This window comes from Balaenoptera acutorostrata, chromosome 10, assembly GCF_949987535.1.
Source record: "Balaenoptera acutorostrata chromosome 10, mBalAcu1.1, whole genome shotgun sequence".
Lineage (NCBI taxonomy): Eukaryota > Metazoa > Chordata > Mammalia > Artiodactyla > Balaenopteridae > Balaenoptera > Balaenoptera acutorostrata.
In genome coordinates, this window is record NC_080073.1 from 69,366,054 (window position 1) to 69,388,936 (window position 22,883).

Here is a 22,883-nt window from a genome sequence, read left to right on the forward strand (position 1 = left end):
CATTGAGTTGAATAAGACTGGGTTCCTGCCCCACCCCACAAATTCCATAACGATCTTATAATTCTGGTTGCAAAAGAGTTCCTGCATTTTCCTCTCCTGCCCTTTCTAATTCTTAATACTGCGTGTCTTCAGATGCAAAGAAAATTTCTCCTAATAGCTTTCTAGAATGTAGACTATTCCAGGAAAACACCCAGGTTCGAGAGAATCCTCTCTTAAGAAAGGGACCTACCTCCTCCTCAATGCACTGCCTTCCTCTCTCAAACACAATAAAAAAATCCCTCCGACAGGATTTTATATAAACCCCAGCCCAGAAGGGGCAAGTATTCCTTTGTGCAGCCTTCCATCTCCCTCCACTCCCGGCAGAGACTCCAAGGAAAACACCCATTAGGGAAGATGACAGCGCTGCTTTTAAAATGGCACTTGAAGCTCAGTAGGGGGGAATTCCCTAGAGATTGATCTCTGCTGGAGAAGAAAATGGAGTTCCCCTGGAAACAGGACACGGAGGGGGACTCCAAGGGCACCCAATATCTCCTAGAGCAGGAAAGGGGACAAGTGAGCCTGGCTGGGCGGTGATAAATTACCAGGACCAGGGGTAATTAACATATATGCACATCCTAAACTAATGCGAATGAAATCTTAAACCCAGGGACTTACTAGAGATGTTTTATAGCCTTCATTACTTGGGCTAATAACAAAGGAAACAAAATGTGAAAACTTGGATTTTAAAAATCCAAGAAGCCACTGGGTCCGTGTCAGACCCAATTTATACCCCTATTAATGACGGTCAGAACACAGCTGAACTGATGTTTAAAAAAAAAATAATAATAATAATTTGGTTGTATTTCGTTCTACATAGAGAATTAGAGATTTCAAGCCAGAAGGGACTGGGAGAGATGAGGTTTTAGCAGTGGGAAGCACGCAAAGGCACGAGATCTGACTCTGCTAAGGGGGGCTTGGGGAGGAGGGGAAGGTAGGTTAACCCCTCACCACTCGCAATCCTGCGCCAAGCCAGCCCTGAACGCCCTTCCAGGTCCCCGGAAGGGCCTGTCCCTCCCTCCATTCCATTCTGAAGCCCTTTGTCCACACTTGGTCTCTAAGGATGGGAGGGGGCCTGACACTGCTCAAGTCTGGGGCACAGACCACCAAACACTGGTAGGCACAGGAATTCTCTGATTAACAAAGCTGCAGGGAAGCCCAAAATCTGCTTTGTTTTACCAAGTGATTCTGATACAGAGAACCCTAGAGAATTGTTGGGTAGGTGGCAAGTGTGGACTGGGGAGGCTGTGGTGTGAAATTGGGGAAGGGGCTGAGCAGTCGGGGAGGTGAGGGGACTTTGACCCCAGGGGCTGGGACAGCCTCCCAGAGAGGAGAAAGTACAAATGAGAAATAAGCCTGGAAATTAGGGTATTCACCGTCTGAAAAGCTTACTTCTTGTCCCTGGCAACAAAACCCAGTGGGAAAAGCTTCTGACATGTCACAAAAGATGCTCGCAAGGGTTCCTAAAACCCCTATGACTAAGTCCCAAGAATATCAATTAAGTAGCATTAATTACATATCATCAGTTTGAGCGAGACCCTCAAAGGGGAGGCAGACTTGAAACTTCTTTGAGGACTAAATTAAGTGGCTCCCAGGGGCTGTGCTACACATAGAAGTCGAGATTTATGGGGGCAGGTGGGCAGCTGTCCTGCCAAACTGCCCTGGGACAAGGGCCAGTGCAGGGCTGGGATTGAGAACCCAGGTCAGGCAGCAAGGTCTTCCCTTCCCACATCCAACTACAAGGCCGGGAAGGGGCAAGCCTATGTCAAGACATGGGCCTCCTGACCTGCAGGGGGCACTGGGCTGGCAGTTAGTCCTAGACTGATTTGGAGGCTTGTTCTCCATGCCGGAGAGTCTCCTGCTGCCGCCCCACCCTGTCCAGCTCCTTCTCCGTCCTGCTCTACATTCCAGGAGATTGTTTGCCGTCAAACTCCATCACCTGGTTCCTTTGCTCTGTGGGTTCCAGTTGGGTTTGGCCAGTGGGAGGCACTGGCAGATGGCAGATGGCAGATGGGAGACGGGAGATGAGAGAATGTGGGCTATTTCCTCCGTCTCTGGCCCAGTCTCAGCACCATGGTTCTGGGAGGGGCTGCTCTCCCCACGCCCACCACCACACTCACCTCTCACTCACACACAATAACATTGTCTCCTCCCACTGCCCCTGCAAGCCTGGGTGGAAACAGCTCCCTGTTGTTGCCAGGCCCTGGGTGCTGCACTGTCCCTTGTGGGTGTCCTCAACCTCACCTGTACCTTTGAAAGAAATCCATTAAATCTCTTCAGTGAAAACAACTGAGTAGAATTCTCTTTCCTGCTGGGACCCTGACTGATATATTTTCTCTCTCACAAACACATTCACACACTCATACCATTTCCAACTCACCTGAACACAAAGAAGAACGGTCCCCACCCCTACCCCATTCTTCTTAGACACGGTAACATTCATGTCACCAGTAAAGTGTGTGACTCCTGCCCATGCAGCTTAGGTACCCAAGGTCTGTGACAGCCCTCTGGGATGCAGGGTCCCAGCCCAGCCATCCTACCTGTGGGCCTTGGTGGGCACTCTCACCACAGCCTCTGCTTTGTAGAAAGTAGCCATCCTAGCCCCACCCACACAGATGCCAGAGAGCCCAGCAGGGAAGGGCAACTGCTAGATTAGAACCAGCTCTGAGTGGGCTGTGACACCCTGAAATTGAATGCAAATATCTGTACATGTCCTCATTTTCTGGGGAGAGAAGCCATGGTTTTCATCAATTTCTCAAAGGGAAGCATGTCTTCAGAAAGCTTTAAGAACCACTAATTCTAGCTTTGGAAGGCAGATCTTAGGGGTTCCCACATAAGGTAGTAAAGTGAAGTAGTAAATAGAGCAGTCTGAGGCCAGGCTTCCTGGTCTCAAATCCTGGCTCTGCTATTCACTGGCTGTGTGACCTTGGCTAAATCCCTTTGTTAGGGAACTGTTGACCGAAACTGCCCACCTTGGCCAGGCACCATGATAACCACTTGTATAAGTTTCTCACAACAGGAGGTCCTGATAAGGAACAGGGTGCTGCTGCTGAAAACTAACTGGAAGAATTTGGGAGGGGCCAAAAGGAAGGAGGAGACGCCAGCCCATAATATGTCCTACTAACCTCCCAGAATCCTTTCGCTGGAATCCATCTTGGCTGAGAGATGCACGCACCACCAGGAAGGATCCTGAGTCAGACCAAATATGGGCCAAGCAAGATGACTGGCCAGAGACAACCCGGAAACTAACCCCATTACCATAAAACCTGAGACTGTGCTCCACGTGGCAGAGCAGTTCTCCTGGGTTCCCTTACCCTGCTGCTCTCCACCCGGGCGCCCCTTCCGAATAAAGTTTTTTGCTTTGTCAGCGTGTGTGTCTCCTCAGAAAATTAATTTCCGAGTGTTAGACAAGAGCCCACCCTTGGGCCTTGGAAGGGGTCCCCCTTCCTGCAACACCTTCACCTCTCTGCCTTAATTTCCTCTCCCATAAAATGGAAATGACCATTTATCCACACTTTATAGAGTTGTTGGAGGCTTAATTGATTTAGTGTATGTAATATACTTAGAAGAGAGCCTGGGACATAAAACATGCTCTGTAAATTTGTGATTCCACACTCTGGTTCTTTATAAATCCCCAATCCTGGCCCAGCCACCCAGGAAGTATATATCTCCCAAGTCTCTGAACTCTGAGATGCTCCTGGCCCTAACCGCTAACACTTCCTACCCACCTTCCATGCCTGAGAAGGTTTCTATGCTCCATCTAAAGGGGTCCTCTGTGCTTAAGTCCCCTGGAGGTCCCAGTTCTGTGTGGTTTCTCTCCACATAACTTCCACATACAGGTTGAGGCTGAGGGGAAAATTCAGGGCTGGCCCTTTGCTCTTACAAACCAGCTGCTCCATTAAGATCAAGGCTCTGCCCTCCCTGTGGGCTCCCCTCAACACCTAGCAATGCCCCAGGCCTCAGTTAGAAAAAAGGCAGTAGAATGTGTAAATTTTGCTTAGCCACCCAGGCCTAGAGAAGAAAATTCACTCTGGCCACTGCAGGAAAGGGAAGGTAGGAGGAGCCCTTGGGCAAGGAGGCTGCTAGTGAGAATGGGGGGAGGGGTGCCCTTGGCCCACTCATCCCCAGCTCAGACACTAGAGATGCAGAACAAAGGCAGCCTGGGAAGAGGCTCTCTCTGTTGCTTCCAGATTTCTAAAATCTGGTCCTCTTCTTCTTCCTCACAATCCACTTGCTGGGGGCAGTGACAGAAAGCAGTTCAGGGATGTCTCCCACCATGTCGGTCAACTCCCCACAGATGCCCATGGCTGGTGGGGTGGGCACTGGGGGCTGGAGCCAGGGAGGTGCAGAGAGGTAGCCAGGCCAGTGGCCCAGGAGCCCCACTGGCCAGGGTTCTGTTACTTATTATCTATGTGAGGCCACCTGGGTAACACCTCGGAAGGTGCATTTCCCCATCGCTAAAACAGAACATCCTTCCTTCTTCAGGGGAAAGCTAGAGGGAAATGTGCATGAAAGCCTGCACCGAGCATCTGTTGCACAGTTGGTCTTCAATACAGTGATAACAACTGTCACAAAGCCCTACCAGGTGCCAGGTGCTAAGTGTTTTCCATATATTAACTCATTTAATATTCATAATAACCTTATGAGGCAGTACTATTATCATCTTCATTTTACAGAAAAGTAAACTAAGATAAGGCTCAGAGAGACTGAGTGACTTGCCCAAGGTCACACAGCTAATGGGTGGAAGGAACAGGATTCAAACTCAGGCATTCTGGCTCCTAATTAATTAGGAGTTGATCGAGTCACTCACCAATAAGAGGTTAATACTGTGAATGAGGCTGGGACTGTGTCCTATCAGTCTTTACCCCAGCCCAACCTCTGAACTTCTTCAGTGCTGACTGTCCCTTCCACCTGGTTAATTCTTCCTGTGGGGCTGGGTGGTTCTACAGGTCAGGTGGCACAGGTGAGCGCCCCTGATCTATTCCTCTGCTCAACTCCCACCCCACCTCTAAACCCTACACACACACACACACACACACACACACACACACACCCCACAGTCCTGGTCCTTCCTATGATTTCCGTAAACATTCATTGATTAACAGGTTGACTCAGAACTGAAGATTTTAGGGCCAGAAGGAACCAGATCCTCTCAACCAATGAGAAAAGAGAGGCAGGGAAGCAGGGATGGGGTGCTCTGACAGAGGTCACATAGCTGATTAGGAAATGGGCGGTGACAAGAGCCCAGGCCAGGCGGGGCTCTGGCTCTGAGCAGTGACCTCTTGTCCCAGAAGCCTGTCTATGCCCCCCTCTCCCAGGTTTCTCCCTTCCATCAAATCCTCCTCCTCCTTCCGCTTTGTATCGTGACTTCTCATCTTCACAACACTTCCACACATTCATGATCTCATTTAACCCCCTACTGACCCCCATGGAGATGATTTTATTATCATCCCCATTTTACAGATGAAGAAACAGAGCTCCAGGAGGCCGGGAGGGAGGGCCAGGGCTCCCAGGAGTGACAGGATCGCGGTGTTCACCGCGATCCCTTGCCTCAGTAGTGAGTGGGTGGCTCTGCAAGCCTGAACGATCTTAACAGCCCCTGATTTAAGCAGCTCTTGCCTTTTTACAAATTACAGCTGGATGAAGCTTCAGAGACCTCCCCCCCAGCTGCGAAGCCCCCAGTGACTCTGCTGGCCAGGACAGAAGGAGGCCAGAGCTGACGGACAGCTCTCTACCTCCAAGCTGCCCACCCTTCCCCAGCGGGAGCTCCCCTGTAATTTTCATATATTACTGATGGCTCCTTAATGGCAGATTCTAACGTCTCGCTGCAGAGCCCAGCCCCTGAACCCTCATGAATCATGTTCACCGGGATTAAAATTAGAGGCCAGAAATCTATCTGACTCAAATACAAATAGGACAAGGGAATCTGCTTGGCTCTGGGAATAGGGGACTGGGTGGGTGTCCAGGGCTGGGGAGAATGGCCAGAGGTCTGGGCATCAGGCAGGAGGGCATGGGTTGTGGGGAGGGGCACAGAAGTCCCATGCTAGGTCCACCACCATCTTGGGTCTGGAAATTTCTCTCAGGTTCTCTCACGGGAGGGGTCCAGGATTCTGTGGTCATCTCTTCCTTGGAGAGTAAGGAAAACGAGGCCCAGAGAAAGCATGGGGCTTACCTAAAGGCACACAGAGCAAACCATGACTTCTGTGGCCTGGTGGCCTCCCAGACCATTTCCTGTTTTGTCAAGGCCTCTAGGTGAGGAAGGGCAGAGGTGGAGATGGGGGACCTGAGGCTCCAACGGCCTTCGCAGTGCTCAGGCCTGGACAGAGAAGGTTCCAGTTCTGGCCCCAGACACCAGCAGTGGCCTGTGAAATTTTATCAAGCTTTATAATAAAAGACTTCCTGCCAAAAAGCTTAGTTCCTAATTAGCCATTGTTCCAGATAATCTGTTAAATTGTCCCAGCTCCTGGGCGAGTGGCCCTTTTACCAATAAGCCCGGCTGCCGACCTGCTGGCAAAACACTCTCCACTGGCTTGTCCTTCTGGTCCTGCCTGAGCAGCTGAGCCTTGGGTCTGGCTGCAGCACTTCTGGGGGAATGGGGGAGCCTGAGAAAGCCTGCCACAATAGCACCTGTCCCCCAGCACACCCCAAAATGTCTATGGTTCCTATCAAATGGCATCAAGACATCTGAAATGATAGCATCAGTGGTTTCTTCCTTATACACCATCAGTGAAATGATAGCATCAGTGGTTTCTCACTTAAGGGCTTCTTATAGGAAGAGCCATTATCGAGCATTCTCTATGTGCCAGGCCCTTTACATGAATTAACTCCTTTAATCCTCACAGCAGGCTTGTGAGCCTAAGCATCTGCCTAAGCGCCCCAGCTGGGAAGGTGGTGGCCTGGATTTGGACCCAGTTACCTTGACTTCAGAGCCCACGCTCTCAACAGTTCAGCTGCAGCTATGAAGTGTGCCTGGACACTAACGCCAAAGAGTAAATAGATGTATCAGCTACCAAGGGACCTGGCCTAGATCCTCGGGGTTTACTAGAAAGGCAGACTCCTTTCTTTAAAGGGAATCTTAGGCTCCTGTCCAATGTATCACACAGAACTAACAAACACCTCTGGCTGAATGGGGGAAGGGGTGGCAGGAGCCACACACAAATTCACAGTTGGCCCCTGAGGCACCACATCAAACCCTGGAGCTAGAAAAGCCCATTTTGAAAGTCAGTGGCCTGGGCAGATGAGAGGAGCCCAGACTCAGACTCAGAAGACCACATCACACCCCAGCTCTGCCACTTGCTAGCAGTCGCTGGGCGAAGCGAGGACCCCTCCATCCAACTGCTTCCTCATCTGGGGTGTGGTGAGGGCCAAGGCAGATCACACGGTGCTGCTGATGTGGAGACTGCATGGGTAGTAGGAATGTCAGTCATCCTCCTATTGAGGATCAGCAGGACCGGGACAGAGCCGCCTCATAGCTTTGTCTGACTGCATTGCATAATAATAATATTTAAAGTATTGAGCACAACAAGGCACTGAGGTGATTCTGTCATTACGTCCCATCACAGCCCAATGAGCAGGCATCAGGGTCCCAGGGTCCCATTTTGCTGATGAAAAAAACTAGGACTGAGAGAGGTTAAGGGAAGTGGAAAAGTCAGGATTTGAAGGGACATTGTAAGCAGGTTCTAAAGCCCTAACCTTTAAACTGGGAACAGGTACCTGTGGACTCACCTGGTCCCTGAAGTAAGACCTTGGTCCTAGACTGCCTGCTCCTGATGACAGGGAGTCAAGGCCCTGGAAATTCAGCTGTGTGACAAGAGCAAAAACCACTAAAGGCTGCCCAAGGGACCCAAGGCTCAAGAGGGCCCTTTCTTTGCAGAGGCAGACTCCTCTCTGCAAAAAGGGGAGAGTCTGGAAAGCCAACCCCATGTTGGCCTGGGAATCCACCTGCTAGCGAGGCTTGCCTCCTGCTTTGGGCTTTAGCAACAGTAACAGTCCAGTCATTACTTTAAATCTTTTGATAAAGGTCTACATTTTATGACGGGGGCCAGGTCCTGTGCTGGTCATCAGGGATCCCAATTGGGCTCACAGCCTAGTGGGCGGAAGGTCATTTCATTTCACATTTAAACTCTTGGCCATTGGACCAAGCGGATCCCCACTGCCCTTGCCCACCCCATCTCATCCCAGGAGCTCCACAAACACTGCAAATTGTCTTCCTGCGTCTGCCCCTTCCCCTGCAATCTGCTCTGCACACAGGGGACAGAGTTATCTTTCTGAAACATAAACAAGGCTACATCACTCCCCTGCTCAAAACCCTCAAATAGCTTCTCATCACACTTAGAGCAGTGTCTGAACTCCTACATGGCCTACAAAGCCCTGCAGGATCTGCCCGTGCAAACTCTGTGACCATACGGCCCACTGTCTTTATTATTCACACCACTCAAACTGTACCAGTCTTTCTTTTGGTCCTTTGACAAAAAGAGCTTGTTCCCACCTTGGGGCTTCTGCGCTTGCTGTTCCCTCTGCCTGGAACCTCCCCACCCCCAGACTAATGCATGGCACCACTTGGGGCTCAACTCGCATCACCAGCCCCTCAGCAGGGCCTCCCCTGACGCCCCTTTAACTAAAGCAGCTCCCTTCTCCCAGGTCAGTCTCTATTTCATCACACTGTCTTATCTTTTTCACGGCACTGATCAAACAGTACCTGAAATTATCCAATTTCTTTGCTGACTACACTAAGCCTCTCCGGAGCAGGGACTCTGCCTGTCTTGTTCTCCACTGTATGCCTGGATCAGTGTATGGCATATAGTAAGTGCTCAATAAATGCCTGTTCCTTGACTCCTGATTCTGCAAACTGTGATAAAATCTAAGACCACATACTCCCAACAGGGTTCCCAGGGGGGGGGCGCCACCCTCCCCTCTGGAGCTGATCTCTAACCTCCCTCCAGCACACCCTGGGCTGCAGTTGGACTGAGTCACAGCCAGCTAGCTCATGGACACGCAGGCCATTCCCACCCCCAGGTTTTGCTCATGTCGGGTCCCATTCCTGGAATGCCCTTTCCTCCTCCCACCATCCTTCAAGTCCCAAGTATGGTGCTGTCTCCCCCTGGAAGTCTCCTTAGCCCTCTTGATCTCTCCCTGCTGTGAAGTGCTGAGAATTCATGTCTAAACTACTTGGGAGGCTCTTGGACTAGTTGTGGTCTGGAACTTGGGGTCTCAGAGAGGATCTGTTCCAACACTCTCAACAAGATGAATAAATGAGGCTTTTAAATCCTTCTATAGGGCTTCCCTTGTGGCGCAGTGGTTAAGAATCCGCCTGCCAATGCAGGGAACACGGGTTCGAGCCCTGGTCCAGGAAGATCCCACATGCCGCGGAGCAACTAATCCCATGCGCCACAACTACTGAGCCTGCGCTCTAGAGCCCATGAGCCACAACTACCGAGCCCACGTGCTGCAACTACTGAAGCCCGCATGCCTAGAGCCCATGGTCCACAACAAGAGAAGCCACCACTCGCCGCAACTAGAGAAAGCCTGCGTGCAGCAACGAAGACCCAACACAGCCAAAAAATAAAAATAAATAAAACAAATTTTAAAAAATAAATAAATAAATCCTTCTATATATGTGTCTGTTCTCCCCAGCTCCCTGTAAGGTCTCTGAGGGCAGGGACCTCCCTGCTACAGCTTTGCACCCTGGAGGATACCACAGTGTCTTACCTAAGTTACTTCCCTTCTCTTGGCCTCCACACTGCTATTTATAGAATGGGCTACCTGGGATAAAGTATATAAACTGCCTGGTACATTGCCCGGCACCATCAGTGATCTATTAACAAGAGCTATCTTTTACCAAGTGCCTACTTGGCTCCTCCAACTTATCCTATGTTATCTCAAATCCTTAGACAATCCAGAAGGTAAGTATTGTTAGTTGTCCATATTACATGTGAGGAATCTGAGGCTCAGAGGGGATAAGTGTCTAGGCCACACAGCTCTAAGTACCAGGGTCCTGAAACAAACCCAGGTTTATCTGACTCTTAAAACTGCCCAGGACCCCACCCCTCCTCCATGGTCTGGGCATAATCTGTACCTGCCTGCAAAGTAGTTATAAGGATTAGGGATGAAGAGTATGAGATGCTGGACACATGGCAGGCACTCAGTAAAGGATGCCTGTTGTTACACAGATTTTCCATACATCTTGGTTGATTCTTTGAGTAACTTAAATAATCAGAGTTATCAGGGAGCAATCTTGGCTGCTGGGACAGAGGTGTCTGGGGAGCTCAGAGAGAGCTTAAGGTGGATCAGAGCTGGATAAAGGAAAGGGCATGGTGGAGAATTTCCTCTGGAGGAATAGAGTGAGGGTGGGCAGTACGCCAGACTGGGGGCTATGAGTGTTTGGATGCAGGGAGAGGGACAGAGCTAAGAAGAGCTTCTTCCCTAAGATAGTGGGTAACAGGCCCTGAGGTAGGGAGGGAAAAGCCTGGAGTCAAATAGCTTGGATTTTGTTCTACTGTCTGTAACACATTATTTTAAATTATTTTTTAATGAGTTTCATCCATCTTATGAGTGGGAGTTACATTTGAAAGACCCTAATTAGGAGGCCTCACCTTTAATACCTTATCTCCTGGGTACTGGAGAGCCCTATTAACAGAGGGATGTTAGCAATGACTTTTCACAACCAACAGGAAGGTGTAGAGAGACATCTGGATGGTTAGGAGTGCTGTACAAGCACTTAAGCACTTGCACAAGCAGGGAGTGAGAATCTGCAGAGACCAGTGACCTCACGCCTTGGGAGTGGGCCTGGGCTTCTGATACCCCTGGGTTCTCCCACAGGTGGAGGCTGCTGTGGCCTGATCCTCACCAACCCTGGAACGTCATCCCTCGGCCGGCTTCCAGAAGACTTTCAGGCAAGAGGCAGGCCCAGGGACCTCTCTGAGCCTGTAAGGACAGGTGTGTGACTAGGGGCCACTTACTAATATTAGGTTAGAGTCTAACCTTAACTGTTAGACCATATGAAATTGCCAACATTTTCAATTTGCAGATTCATACGGTTCAATCTAACTCACAGGTGCGTGCGGCAGAAATGAGCCTGAGACCTGCTTTCACGGTTGTGTAGGCCCTGGCGTTGAGGTTGAGCAGAAGCAGAGATGTGCCTGCACCCACTCCTGACCGTGGGAGGCTGCAGGTCTCTGTCCCAAAGGCCTGGCAGCTGTGGACGGCCAACCAGGGTTAGGTGGCTTCATAACAGATTGAGTCCCAGCCCCACACTGATGAACTGCATGACCTTGCACAAGCCGCTTCAGCTTTCCCTGTCTCAGTTCCTACCTCGGATCTGGGCCAATCACATCTCCTCACAGTTGGCTGCAGCATTAAGGATGTGCCAGCAGAGCACACAGCAAGTGCTGAATCCATGGTAGTTCCTGTCTTATGGCCATGTTTAGGGTAGTCCAAGTGGGAGAGGCTCTAACACCAGGCTAAGAAGTTGATGTTTTGTCTTAGAGCCTTGGGAAATGGGTGAATTCCTGAGCTGTGATTTGGAGAGCCACAGGAAAAAGCCCTGTTCTGTTCAGGAGGAGCTAAAAAGGAGACTTTGGGAATGAGCCTGGGGGTGACCTTTGGGGCCAGAGCCAGGGAGGATGGTCGGGGTCTTATAGGGGGCAGGAGGCAGACAGGCCACCACCAGAGAGGCAGGGTTTCGCGGGCAGACTGAGAGGAGATACCCAGGATAAACACCAGCAGGGGACAAAGGCGCCACAGAGGCTGGAAGCGGGGCTCCTGCACCATCCACGGCCACCATCCTGGTGGCTGGTACGCCATGCTACAATGCTCTGGGCACGACACAGGGATGACATCCCTGTGTCCGGCCTTTCCTGAAAGAGCCCCTCCTGATGAGGGACTCCTCACACACAGGGTTGGGATGCTTCCCTTCAAGCCCCTCTCCCCCTGGAAGCCCTCACTCCTTGGAGTGAATCAGGTCCTACAGCCCCAGGCTGAGGAGGGTGCCTGAGCTGGGCAATGGCACACTGCAGTTGATATTTCCAGGCATTTCACAAGCATTATCTTAGTTAGTCCTTCCAAGAAGCTCTCCTAACCCCATTTTACAGATGAGTAAGATGAGACTTGGAGAAGATAAATACCTCACCCAGGTCACGTGGTAAATCTCAGAGCTGGGATGAGCATCAAGTTCAGGGCGTCAACTGACAAGGTATTTGACTGTTATTCATGATGTCCTTAGGGACCAGATGCAGAAATACGAGATGGGTTATAACAAAGTTATGTAGATCCTAGGTGGCTGAACAGCACTCCCCAAAGGTCAACTAGATAACTGAGGTCAGTCTGGGAAAAGGTCTCTAGTGGAGGACCACAGCACTCCACCCCATTCAACCCCTATCACTCGCGCGGACAATGACTGCAGCTGACCCAGGACAAGGAGGCAGAACCAAGATGCTGAATGCACAGTCATAATTCAACATGATCTTCACAGACCATAACAACAGACTGAATCTGCCAAATGACATGCAACAGAGATAAATGTAAAATTTCACATCTAGATTCAAAAACTCAATTGCCAAATCTGAGCTGGAGGAATTCTGTTTGGATAGCAGCTTGTTTGAGGAGGATACAGGAGCCCCAAAACTCAATATGAAGTAAGTCGAAGACACCTGCCAAAAAGGCCAGTGGAATTCTAGGTAATGTCGATAGATATATAACCCTTGGAAACAAACACACAGAATGCATGATTGTCTAGTCCAAGCCCCTGTGAGGAGGGAGCCAGCCCATGCTGCTCTGAGCTGGAGAAGGGAATGGTGCAGGTCACACACTTTGGGAAGAACATTGACAAATGGAAGTGTGTTCCAGGGAGTGTGCCCAGATTGGCAAAGGGACAAGAGACAGTTATATAAAGAGGAACTCTTGATAGAAATGGTCACATTCTAGGTCTGCCCCAAAGTGTACTAACAGGGCCATGTGAGCTGCCCTCAAACATTGAAAGAATATGTGGGGGACTTCCCTGGTGGCACAGTGGTTAAGAATCTGCCTGCCAATGCAGGGGACACGGGTTCGAGCCCTGGTCTGGCCCTGGTCTGGGAAGATCCCACATGTCGCAGAGCAACTAAGCCCGTGTGCCACAACTACTGAGGCTGCGCTCTAGAGCCCTCGAGCCACAATTACTGAGCCCGCATGCCACAACTACTGAAGCCCACGCACCTAGAGCCTGTGCTCCACAACAAGAGAAGCTGCTGCAATGAGAAGCCCGTGCACTGCAACGAAGAGTAGCCCCCGCTTGCTGCAATTAGAGAAAGCCCACGCACAGCAACGAAGACCCAACACAGCCAAAAATAAATAAATTAAATAAATAAATTTTAAAAAAAAATAAGAATATGTGGAAGAGAAAATCAACTTACTTGCACATCTAAGGAGTGTGGAATTAGGAACGAGTGGAATTTTGCCCTTTATATATAACTCTATTATAGTTCTGACGTCATGTTCCAGAAACTACTTTCACATTAACCACTCTGTGCTTCAGTTTCCTGTTTTGTTAAATGGGGTCAATAATAATAATAACAATAACAATAATAATGCTGCTGCCACCTCCTTCACAGGGTTGTTGTGAGGATTAAATGAGTTACTACAGTAAGTGCTTTTTAGAACAGTGCCTGGTACATCACTGTTAGATATGTGTTTGCTATTAGCATTACTATTGCAGTTATTGTTGTCTTTGTTACCTCCCTGAATTGAAAGTGAGCTCTGGCTGTAGACAGTGTCTGGCCACCCTTTGTGTCCCCAGCATTCATCTCCCAGCACACAGTAAGTTGAGTCAAAGTTATGTGGAGGCTCATGTCAAGATGCTCCGAGGAAGATCATCCCGAATATTCAGAGATGAACTGTCATTCCCAGCTGGTGTGAAGATGTTCAGCGGGCTGAGGTTGCTCAAAAATAGACTGAGCGCTCAGGCAGGGACATGCGGGCGTGGCGGCTGGGGCCACATGCTCTGCAGGTGGTGTGGGTTGATCAGTGGGACACCCTAAGATTCCATGATACCCATCTCCTCCTTTCTGAAGGGCCCTCAGCCTGGACAGCCACCTGGCAAGGGAGGGGCAGGGATCACCCCTACACTTTTCTTTTTTTTTTTTCTTTTTTCTTTTTTTTGGCTGTGGGGCTTGCGGGATCTTATTTCCCCGACCGCGGATTGAACCCTCACCCTCGGCAGTGAAATCATGGAGTCCTAACCACTGGACTGCCAGGGAATTCCCAATGTGAAATTCATTATTATTATTATTTTTTTTTTTTGGCTGCACCCCTACACTTTTCAAATGGGGAACCAAGCACAGCTCCCTCTTCCTAGTGAGAGAGTTTCTGGGACTCCTCCTACCTGGCCATCCTGGCTTTCCTGGGACATGCAGAAGGGCTTAGTAAGCCTTGATGCAAATAGTGGTCGATTTCCTGGGCTAAAATTACATCTTGAGTCAATTTTCACAAAGTGCAGTGACAGATTTAGGTGATGGGAAGACGAAGCTTTCTCTGAAGGCATTAAAATGACCCAAACAGTTAAAATCAGCTGAAACCTGGCAGCCAGGGGCTGTGAGAGCAGCTTTTATCCTTCTGTGGCCTTATGCAAACATGGGAGACCCTACCTGGAGAAACTGCTGTGCTTGCACTTGACTCCCTCCGGCCATGGAATGAGTATCTCTTGGCCAAGATTCCACTAACAGAGAGACTTTTTGCAATGAACTAGCAGGTGGAGCCATGGGAATGGGTTCGTGTTTACTGGGAAAAACAGGCTTCCATCCCAGGGACAGTTCCATAGAGATGGATCTGGATTATTCTTTAAACTCTCCCTTCCTGATACTTTGCTCTGCAGGTCACACAAAGAATCAGGCAAAGAAGTAGGGCCTTGATATGTTTGAGGGTATCTTTCCTTCTACAGAAATAGCTTGAAGCCTGTGTCCCAGGGGTAGCCCATGCAACAGAGCTCTGCCACCGTCACCCCTGAAGGCTGGGCATGGTGCTGATGGTCCCTTGTAAATGGGGTCAGTCTCCTCTCTGACATTCTGACCCTATGACCCCAGCAGTCCTCAGTCTGAGAGTCATGAGCTCCCTTCAGCTGCCTCCCTGTATCTTACCAGACTCACACCCTGAACGCCAGCCTCACTCATCTGCTCACCCTCTGTTTTGGATGGTCTCCATTTGCCCTCTGGATCTACTTCCAGCCCTTCCCCACCCTGCTCTGTGCCCGGGAGGCCGACCTGTGTGGACTGGATCAACAGCCGCCCTCCGCTCTAAGTCTTCCAGTGGGGTTCCACCAATGGGAGGTGAAGGCAGGAGAGCAGAGGGTGGGGAGAGAGTGAGGTTGCCCAGGCTGACCATGTCCCTCCACTGAGGGCCCCTGCTCCTGTAGACAAGCTCCCTTAGGGTTCCAGGAACCACCCCCGCCCCTTACCTCCTCAGGCCTGGAGTAGTCCCACTGTCCCCAGCCCCTGTGATTCACCAGCCCACGTTGGTTTCCCTGAACCCCGCCCACTCCTTTATAATTAGCCCTTTATTATATCTCCCAGCTCTGCAGGACCTGGACTGGCCTGCTTACTCCAGCCACCTCCATGCCTTTGCTTTCACCACCATCTTTTTTTTTTACAAATTTATTTATTTATTATTTTAGGCTGCGTTGGGTCTTCGTTGCTGTGTGCGGGCTTTCTCTAGTTGTGGCGAGCGGGGGCTACTCTTCGCTGCGGTGCGCAGGCTTCGCATTGCGGCGGCTTCTCTTGTTGCGGAGCACAGGTTCTAGGCACACGGGCTTCAGTAGTTATGGCACGTGGGCTCAGTAGTTGTGGCTTGCGGGCTCTAGAGCGCAAGCTCAGTAGTTGTGGCACACGGGCTTAGTTGCTCCACGGCACGTGGGAATCTTCCCGGACCAGGGCTCGAACCCATGTCCCCTGCATTGGCAGGTGGATTCTTAACCACTGCGCCACCAGGGAAGCCCTCACCACCATCTTTGATGCTGGGCCCTTGTGTATGCCCCCCGGCTTCACTGAAACCCAGATCGACTCAGTTCCTCCAAGTGGACGCTGCCACTGCACTGGGGTCAAGCACCCTGATTCCAACACCTGAGGCCAATCCTGCTCCTCTATAGGATGAGGAGGGTGAACCAGCTGAGCCCTGAAGTTCTTTCCAACCCACATTCTCCTCTGCTCCACATCATGCATCCCTTAGCCAGATGGCTGGTGTTGAGGTTCAAATTCCACTGAAAAATCCAAATGACATTCTGGCTGTAATTTTCTCTCCTCTGAACTCCCATTCTATTCTCATCAATACCTCTCATCACATCCTCTGTTAGCATTATTCATGCATGGGAATCTCCCCTTCTAGGCTGCAGACTCCCTAGTTCCATCTTGCGCTTTCGGTGAAACACTTTTCTTTTGGCCTATCTCCCTCTTCCCCCACCCCCCATCTCAAGAATGCTTACTGTTGTAAATATTGACTGAAATGGGGGAGGGACCAGTAAGGCCCGAACACTCTGGATGATGCTGTACAATGATATTTACCAGACAATGACTACACAGCATGTATGTTATATCCATCATCTTGTTTTGCCCTCACCACAAGGTAGGTGTTATCCCCGTATTACATATGTGGAAACACAGAGGTTAAAAGCAACTTGTTCCAGGGGACTTCCCCAGTGGTCCAGTGGTAAAGAATCCGCCTTCCAATGCAGAGGACGCGGGTTCGAGCCCTAGTCTGGGAAGGAAGATCCCACATGCCCCAGGGCAACTAAGCCTGCACACCACAACTATTGAGCTCGCGCACCTCAATGAGAGAGCCCACGTGCCGCAAACTACAGAGCCCACTTGCTCTGGAGCCCACGCGCCACAGCAAGGAACCCACACACCGCAACAAAAGATCCTGCATGTCTCAACGAAGATCCCGCGTGCCACAACTAAGACCCTATGCAGCCAAAAATTTAAGAAATAAAGAAAAATAAATAAACACTGTGATTAAAAAAAAAAAAAGGGATTCCCCTGGTGGCGCAGTGGTTAAGAATCCACCTGCCAATGCAGGGGACACGGGTTCGAGCCCTGGTCCAGTAAGATCTCACATGATGTGGAGCAACTAAGCCCACGTGCCACAACTACTGAGCCCGTGTGCCACAACTACTGAAGCCCACGCACCTAGAGCCCATGCTCCACAACAAGAGAAGCCACCACAATGAGAAGCCCACGCACCGCAACAAAGAGCAGCCCCCGCTCACCGCAACTAGAGAAAGCCCGCGCGCAGCAGTGAAGACCCAACACAGCCAAAAATAAATTAATTAATTAATTAATGGGAAAAAAATAAATTAATTTTTTAAAAAAGCAACTTGTTCCAGAAAGGGCTGGAGCCAGAAGTGAAAGCACAGGTGTATCTGATTCCAAGGCCTGTCACCATTCCTCTGTTCCACCCTGCAGTGTGTGTGATAACAAGATGCAACATGGGGACTTCCCTGGCGGTCCAGTGGTTAAGACCCTGCACTTCCACTGCAGTGGGCATGGGTTCGATCTCTGGTTGGGGAACTTAGATCCTGCATGCCGCAAGGCGCAGCCAAAAAAAAAAAAAAGATGCAACATGGGCCCTGACCCAAATTAGCAAAGTCTCATTACAGGATGTAATTAAGGGTTCATGGAGTAGCACCCTTCTGAAGAGGCCCTTCCAGACTTTCCTGAATGAATCACCGAGACGTTAGGACACTACTGTTCTCTATGAAGCTCGGACAAAAGGTCTCAAAAGTAATTAGTTCCTTTAAGCTAAACATTTCCCCAGCAATCTGGTTTACGCTTTAATTGGCTTAGAGTACTGGAGAGGGAGAAAAAGTCAACTTTAGCCCAGTCCCTGTGGAAATATTTCCCGTACATTTTATGGATAAAATTCATTCCCTTTGGCCGCTTGCTTCTGCCAAGCCTGAGGGAGGGCAGATCAGGGAGCAGGGCAGGCGACGCTCCGATCAGTCCACCAACGAGGAAGGGGAGGGTCGTTTCTGAAGTCTGAATTACTGAAGCTATACTGGCCGTTCTCATTCTCATCAAGTCACCTGGGACCACCGCCCCTGTGGGCTCTTGGCTTTGGTCATCTCATGCACCACTCCTCTTCCTTCCCTTTCCACAGGCCCTGGGGTCTGGACCTGTGTCCTTCTGCTCTTTGGAGCTGCCTCTGTTCCATTAGCCATTGGTACTTCCCTCTCTCAGTGGAGACACCAAGCTGAGTCTCTATCCGGAGCCCCTGGGCCTCCCTCCCAGGTCTGGGTAGAGAAGGGCATGGGTAGGGCTGCCAAGGTCAAATTCCCTCTCGTCCCATCCTTGGGCCTCTTCTGATCACCAGAAGGAGTGAGCACAGCTACGAAGGCCACAGGAAACCCCCTTCAGCTCTGAGTCCAGTAAATTCACCCCCACCTCCTCAACCCTGGAAGAAAATGTTCTTCACCTCCCAGACTTTGACCTCATCCTTGCTTGGCCAGATCCTCTTCTCCAAGAGTGAGGAGGTCTGCTCCTTCTTTGTTCAGACAGGAGCCAGGGGCTGCAAGGACCCTCCCCCTTGACCAGTTCCCCCTTTTATTCTCTGCACCTGAAAACCAGCTGGCACAGAAGGTCTAAGGGAAGAAGGAAGCAGAGGCAGGAACAAGACAACAGCTGCCACATCCTTGCCAGCCTCTGTCACCTGGCTCCTTTTCCTAATCCAGTCATTCCTTCAACAGCCATTTATTAACACCTACTGTGTACTGGGCATCATTCCAGGTGCTCAAAATGTAAGAGTTAATGAAACAGATGAAAATCCGTGCCCTCATGGAGCTGACACATGACAAACAAGATAAATAAGTAAACCAGAGTATCATTTATGGCTTATGGTGAAAAGTGATAAGGAGGCAAAATTAAGCAGGAAAGGGTGGAGAGGCTGAAATGTTAGATGGGGTAGCCAAGGGAAGGCCTTGATAGGGTGATGTCTGAGTCAAGATCTGAGGGAACTGTGGAGGGGCCACGTGAACGTCTGGGGAAAGAGCATTCCAGGAAGAAGGAACAGCAAGTACAAAGGTCCTGAGGCAGGAAGAGGCAGGTGTGGCTGGAGTGGAGTGATGGAGGGGATGAGCAGTAGGGAATGGCTCAGTCAGGTAAAGGAAGTCAAACCCTGTAGGGCCTGTTGGGCCACCACAGAGACTTTAGTTTTGCAAGATGGGAGCTACCGGACAGTTCTGAACAGAGGAGGGACAGAATTTGACTTGGGTTTTAATAGGATTCCTCTGGCTTCTGGGTGGGGAATAGACTGAAGGTATCTAGCAGCCACCCACTAAAAGTGTCTGTGATTCTTAAGAGCGAGCCCTTCAAGTCTGCCCTCTCCTTAAACACCTTATCACAAGGGGCAAAAGGCCTCGGGTGGGGACAATGGAATTGAGACAAGGCTGGAAAAGCGGGCCATCCTGAGTTATGGCAGAGCTTGGAAGTCAGACTAAGCAGCTGAGACTTGATTCAAAGAAGAGGGGAGTCACCAAAGGTTTCTGAGCAGGGGAATCACTTAACTAAAGCCACACTCACTCACATTAGTCAAAAACCATGGTAAGTCTGCTCTGGTTGAGACATGGTGCTAGATGGTGTACCCATGTCTCAGGACATGATCTTGGTGGGCCTGGACTCCCTGTCTCCCCCCTCAGACTGGGGCTCCCTGAGGACAGGAACTTTCTCTCCACCTTCAGTCTCTTCTTGCATCAGCAAGGACAAGACTCTGCATGCCTTACTATCCTTCACGGGGGTTTAGATGCTGAAGTTGGAAACACATCAGGTGGGATGACTGCAGAGTTAGATGAACAGACAGACAGACAATCAGGAACAGGCTGATGTTTCCACGGTGGGAGAGGGGCTGTACCTACCTCCCGCCACTGCTTGTTCTCCATCCCTTGAGTATACATGACGCATACTGTGAGGAGAGGAGAGAAAAAAGGGTTAACACCCCAGGCCAAGAGGAAGGTGTTGGCCCCAGATGCGGAGGGCCCTGGAGGGTCAGGCGCCTCAGGACACTACAGCCTGGGTAGCAGTGTTGGGTCTGGGTGGGGGTGGGGTCGGCTTGGAGGAGGGGTCCAGAACGTAGGTGTGTCTGGGAGGGGCACCCTTTGGGAGGAGGGTCGGGGTCACTCACATCTAGGCTAGAGCAAGTGTAAAGTGTGAGGCAGGTAGACAGGTGTGCATGATGGAGGACTGAGTGGCAGAGGTGTGGCAGGAGAGAGCATCTGAAACCCGCTTGTCCCTTCAGAGCCTAAGGTGGCCTCATGGGGCCTATTATTATCATCAGCCCCACTTCCCTGATGGGGAAACTGAGGGTCAGAGGAGGCCAATGAGTTGTCTGAGGTCATATACTTGAGCGGCATTGCTTAGGGCTAGAACCCTGGGCTCCAAAATCAGTGCTCATCCCCCTAGGCCACAGACATTTGGGGCTCTTAAATGCACTGGTTTCCCTGGGACTGAGATCTTCTGAGCCCTCCCTACCCACTTGGTTGTGTTGAGGCTTCACAAGTACGGGGGCTGGGAAGGGTCAGACCTCCAAGTTCTCTTTCTCCAGACAGTATCGGTGAAACATTAGACAGCCTTGATGTACTGGGAACGATGCCTAGTACATAGTGAGCACTCAGTACAGGCTCCTGTGTTGGCTACTGTAGTAGTCATAATGTCGTTGTAGCAAAGGAAACAATAGACAAAACAAAAAGACAGCCTACGTACAGACTGGGAGAAAATATTTGCAGATGATGTGACCAACAGGGCTTAATTTCCAAATATACAAACAGCTCATACAGCTCAATAACAGAAAAAGCAAACAACCCAATCAAAAAATGGGCAGAAGACCTAAATAGACATTTCTCCAGAGAAGACATACAGATGGCCAATAGACACATGAAAAGATGCTCAACATCGCTAATTATTAGAGAAATGCAAATGAAAAACTACAATGAGGTATCACCTCACACCACTCAGAATGGCCATCATCAAAAAGTCTACAAAGAAGAAATGCTGGAGAGGGTGTGGAGGAAAGGGAATCCTCCTACACTGTTAGTGGGAATGTAAATTGGTGCAGCCAATATGGAAAACAGTATGGAGGTTCCTTAAAAAACTAAAAATAGAGCTACCATATGATCCAGCAATCCCACTCCTGGGCATATATCTGGAGAAAACTCTAATTTGAAAAGATATATGCACCCCAATGTTCACTGCAGCACTAGTTACAATAGCCAAGACATGGAAGCAACCTAAGTGTCCATGGACAGATGAATGGATAAAGAAGATGTGGTACATATATATGGTAGAATATTACTCAGCCACAAAAAGAATGAAATAATGCCATTTGTAGCAACATGGATGGACCTAGAGATTATCATACTAAGTGAAGTAAGTCAGACAGAGAAAGAAAACTATCATATGATATCATTTATGTGTGGAATCTAAAAAGTGATACAAATGAATTTATTTACAAAGCAGAAATAGACTCACAGATATAGAAAACAAACTTATGGTTACCAAAGGGGAAAGGTAGGGGGGAGGGATAAATTAGAAGTTTGGGATTAATACTATATATAGAATAGTTAAACAACAAGGTCCTACTGTATAGCACAGGGAAGTATATTCAATATCTTGGAATAAACTATCATGGAAAAGACAAAAATAAAGCATAATGCCGTTGCTGTTGTTGTTACTGTTATTACTGTCAGTGCAGGACTTACATGGGTCAGACTTGGAGAACATGTCTTTGTCCAAAAGGTTCCTGAAAGAGGGGGAGAGAGCAGGAGTTAGCACAGCCCAAGGATCTCAGGGGATTCAGGCTGTTACTGAGACCCGGAGGCTGCCTGGGGCCTGGCTTCAGGCAAACGGGAAGCAGGAGGCTCCTTCAGCACAGTTTATTAGGGCTCATTGGAGCTGGCTGGGCCCCAGAGGTTCCTCAGCTCAGCTCCTAGGGTGTGTGGTGCTTCCTACCTCTCACCCCCGTCACCAACACACACTCCTGTGGACCCTGATGCCCTGGATCCCACAGCCCCTTGCTCTTGGGCCGAAACCCAATCTGCCCAATGTTGTAGAAATTGTTCTAGAAATTCTCCTTTTACCACTTCTCTGTCTCTGAAAAAATAAAGTGAAATCAAGCCATCAATGTCCCATTCTCTCAGGGCTCTACTTACAGCCAGTTTATTCAATCATCTCACCTGTGCCAGTGGATTAATTAATGATACCTCCCAGGGGATGCAGACTCATTTGAACAGGGTCCTTCTGTGGTCAAGGCCAGAGCTAACACATGGTCCTAACAATTAGACTTGAACTCATGCAGCAAGGTGACTGGGAATTCCCTGGTGGTCCAGTGGTTAGGGCTCCACGCTCTCATTCCCAGGGTCCCAGGTTCAATCCCTGGTTGAGGAACTAAGATTTCGCAAGCCGCACAGCGTGGCCAAAAAAACAAACAAACAAAAAATGATGGACAGAATGTTTGGGGGCAGAGAGGTCTCACAACAGGAGTGGAGCCCCTCCTGCCCTGCCTCTGTGCAATCATGGCTCCTACTCACTGAACCCCAGGCACTGCGCTAAGCGTTCTGCAAATATTAGCTCCCAACTCTCACGCTGTTCTGCAAGATCAGTATTGGGTAGGCATTATCCCATCTTACAGATGGGAGATCATAGGGAGATCAGGCAAGGGCATGTCCTGCACATCTGGTGTCCCTCACTCCACAGTGACCCGCTGCTGTCAGGAAACAACATGGCTCGAAGAAAAGTTGGTCTCTGGCTGGGAAGTGACTCAACCTCTCTGAGTCTGTTTCCTCATCTGTACAATAGAGAGAAGAGTGCCAGCTCTGAAGGTTGCTGATGCGCGGCCCTACC

At 49.9% G+C, this 22,883-nt stretch overlaps 1 protein-coding gene across 2 annotated transcripts in view; it reads right to left on the reverse strand.

The window, feature by feature from the left end:
* Nucleotides 1-22,883, reverse strand: part of CPNE5 (copine 5) — an 86,999-nt gene that overhangs the window by 54,849 nt on the left and 9,267 nt on the right. For both annotated transcript variants that reach the window (XM_057554986.1, XM_057554985.1), the window contains exons 2-3: nucleotides 21,743-21,783; nucleotides 19,904-19,950 (exon numbers count right to left, since the gene is read on the reverse strand). In XM_057554986.1, the coding sequence (XP_057410969.1) occupies nucleotides 19,904-19,950; nucleotides 21,743-21,783 (88 nt within the window). The remainder of the gene's footprint in view (nucleotides 1-19,903; nucleotides 19,951-21,742; nucleotides 21,784-22,883) is intronic.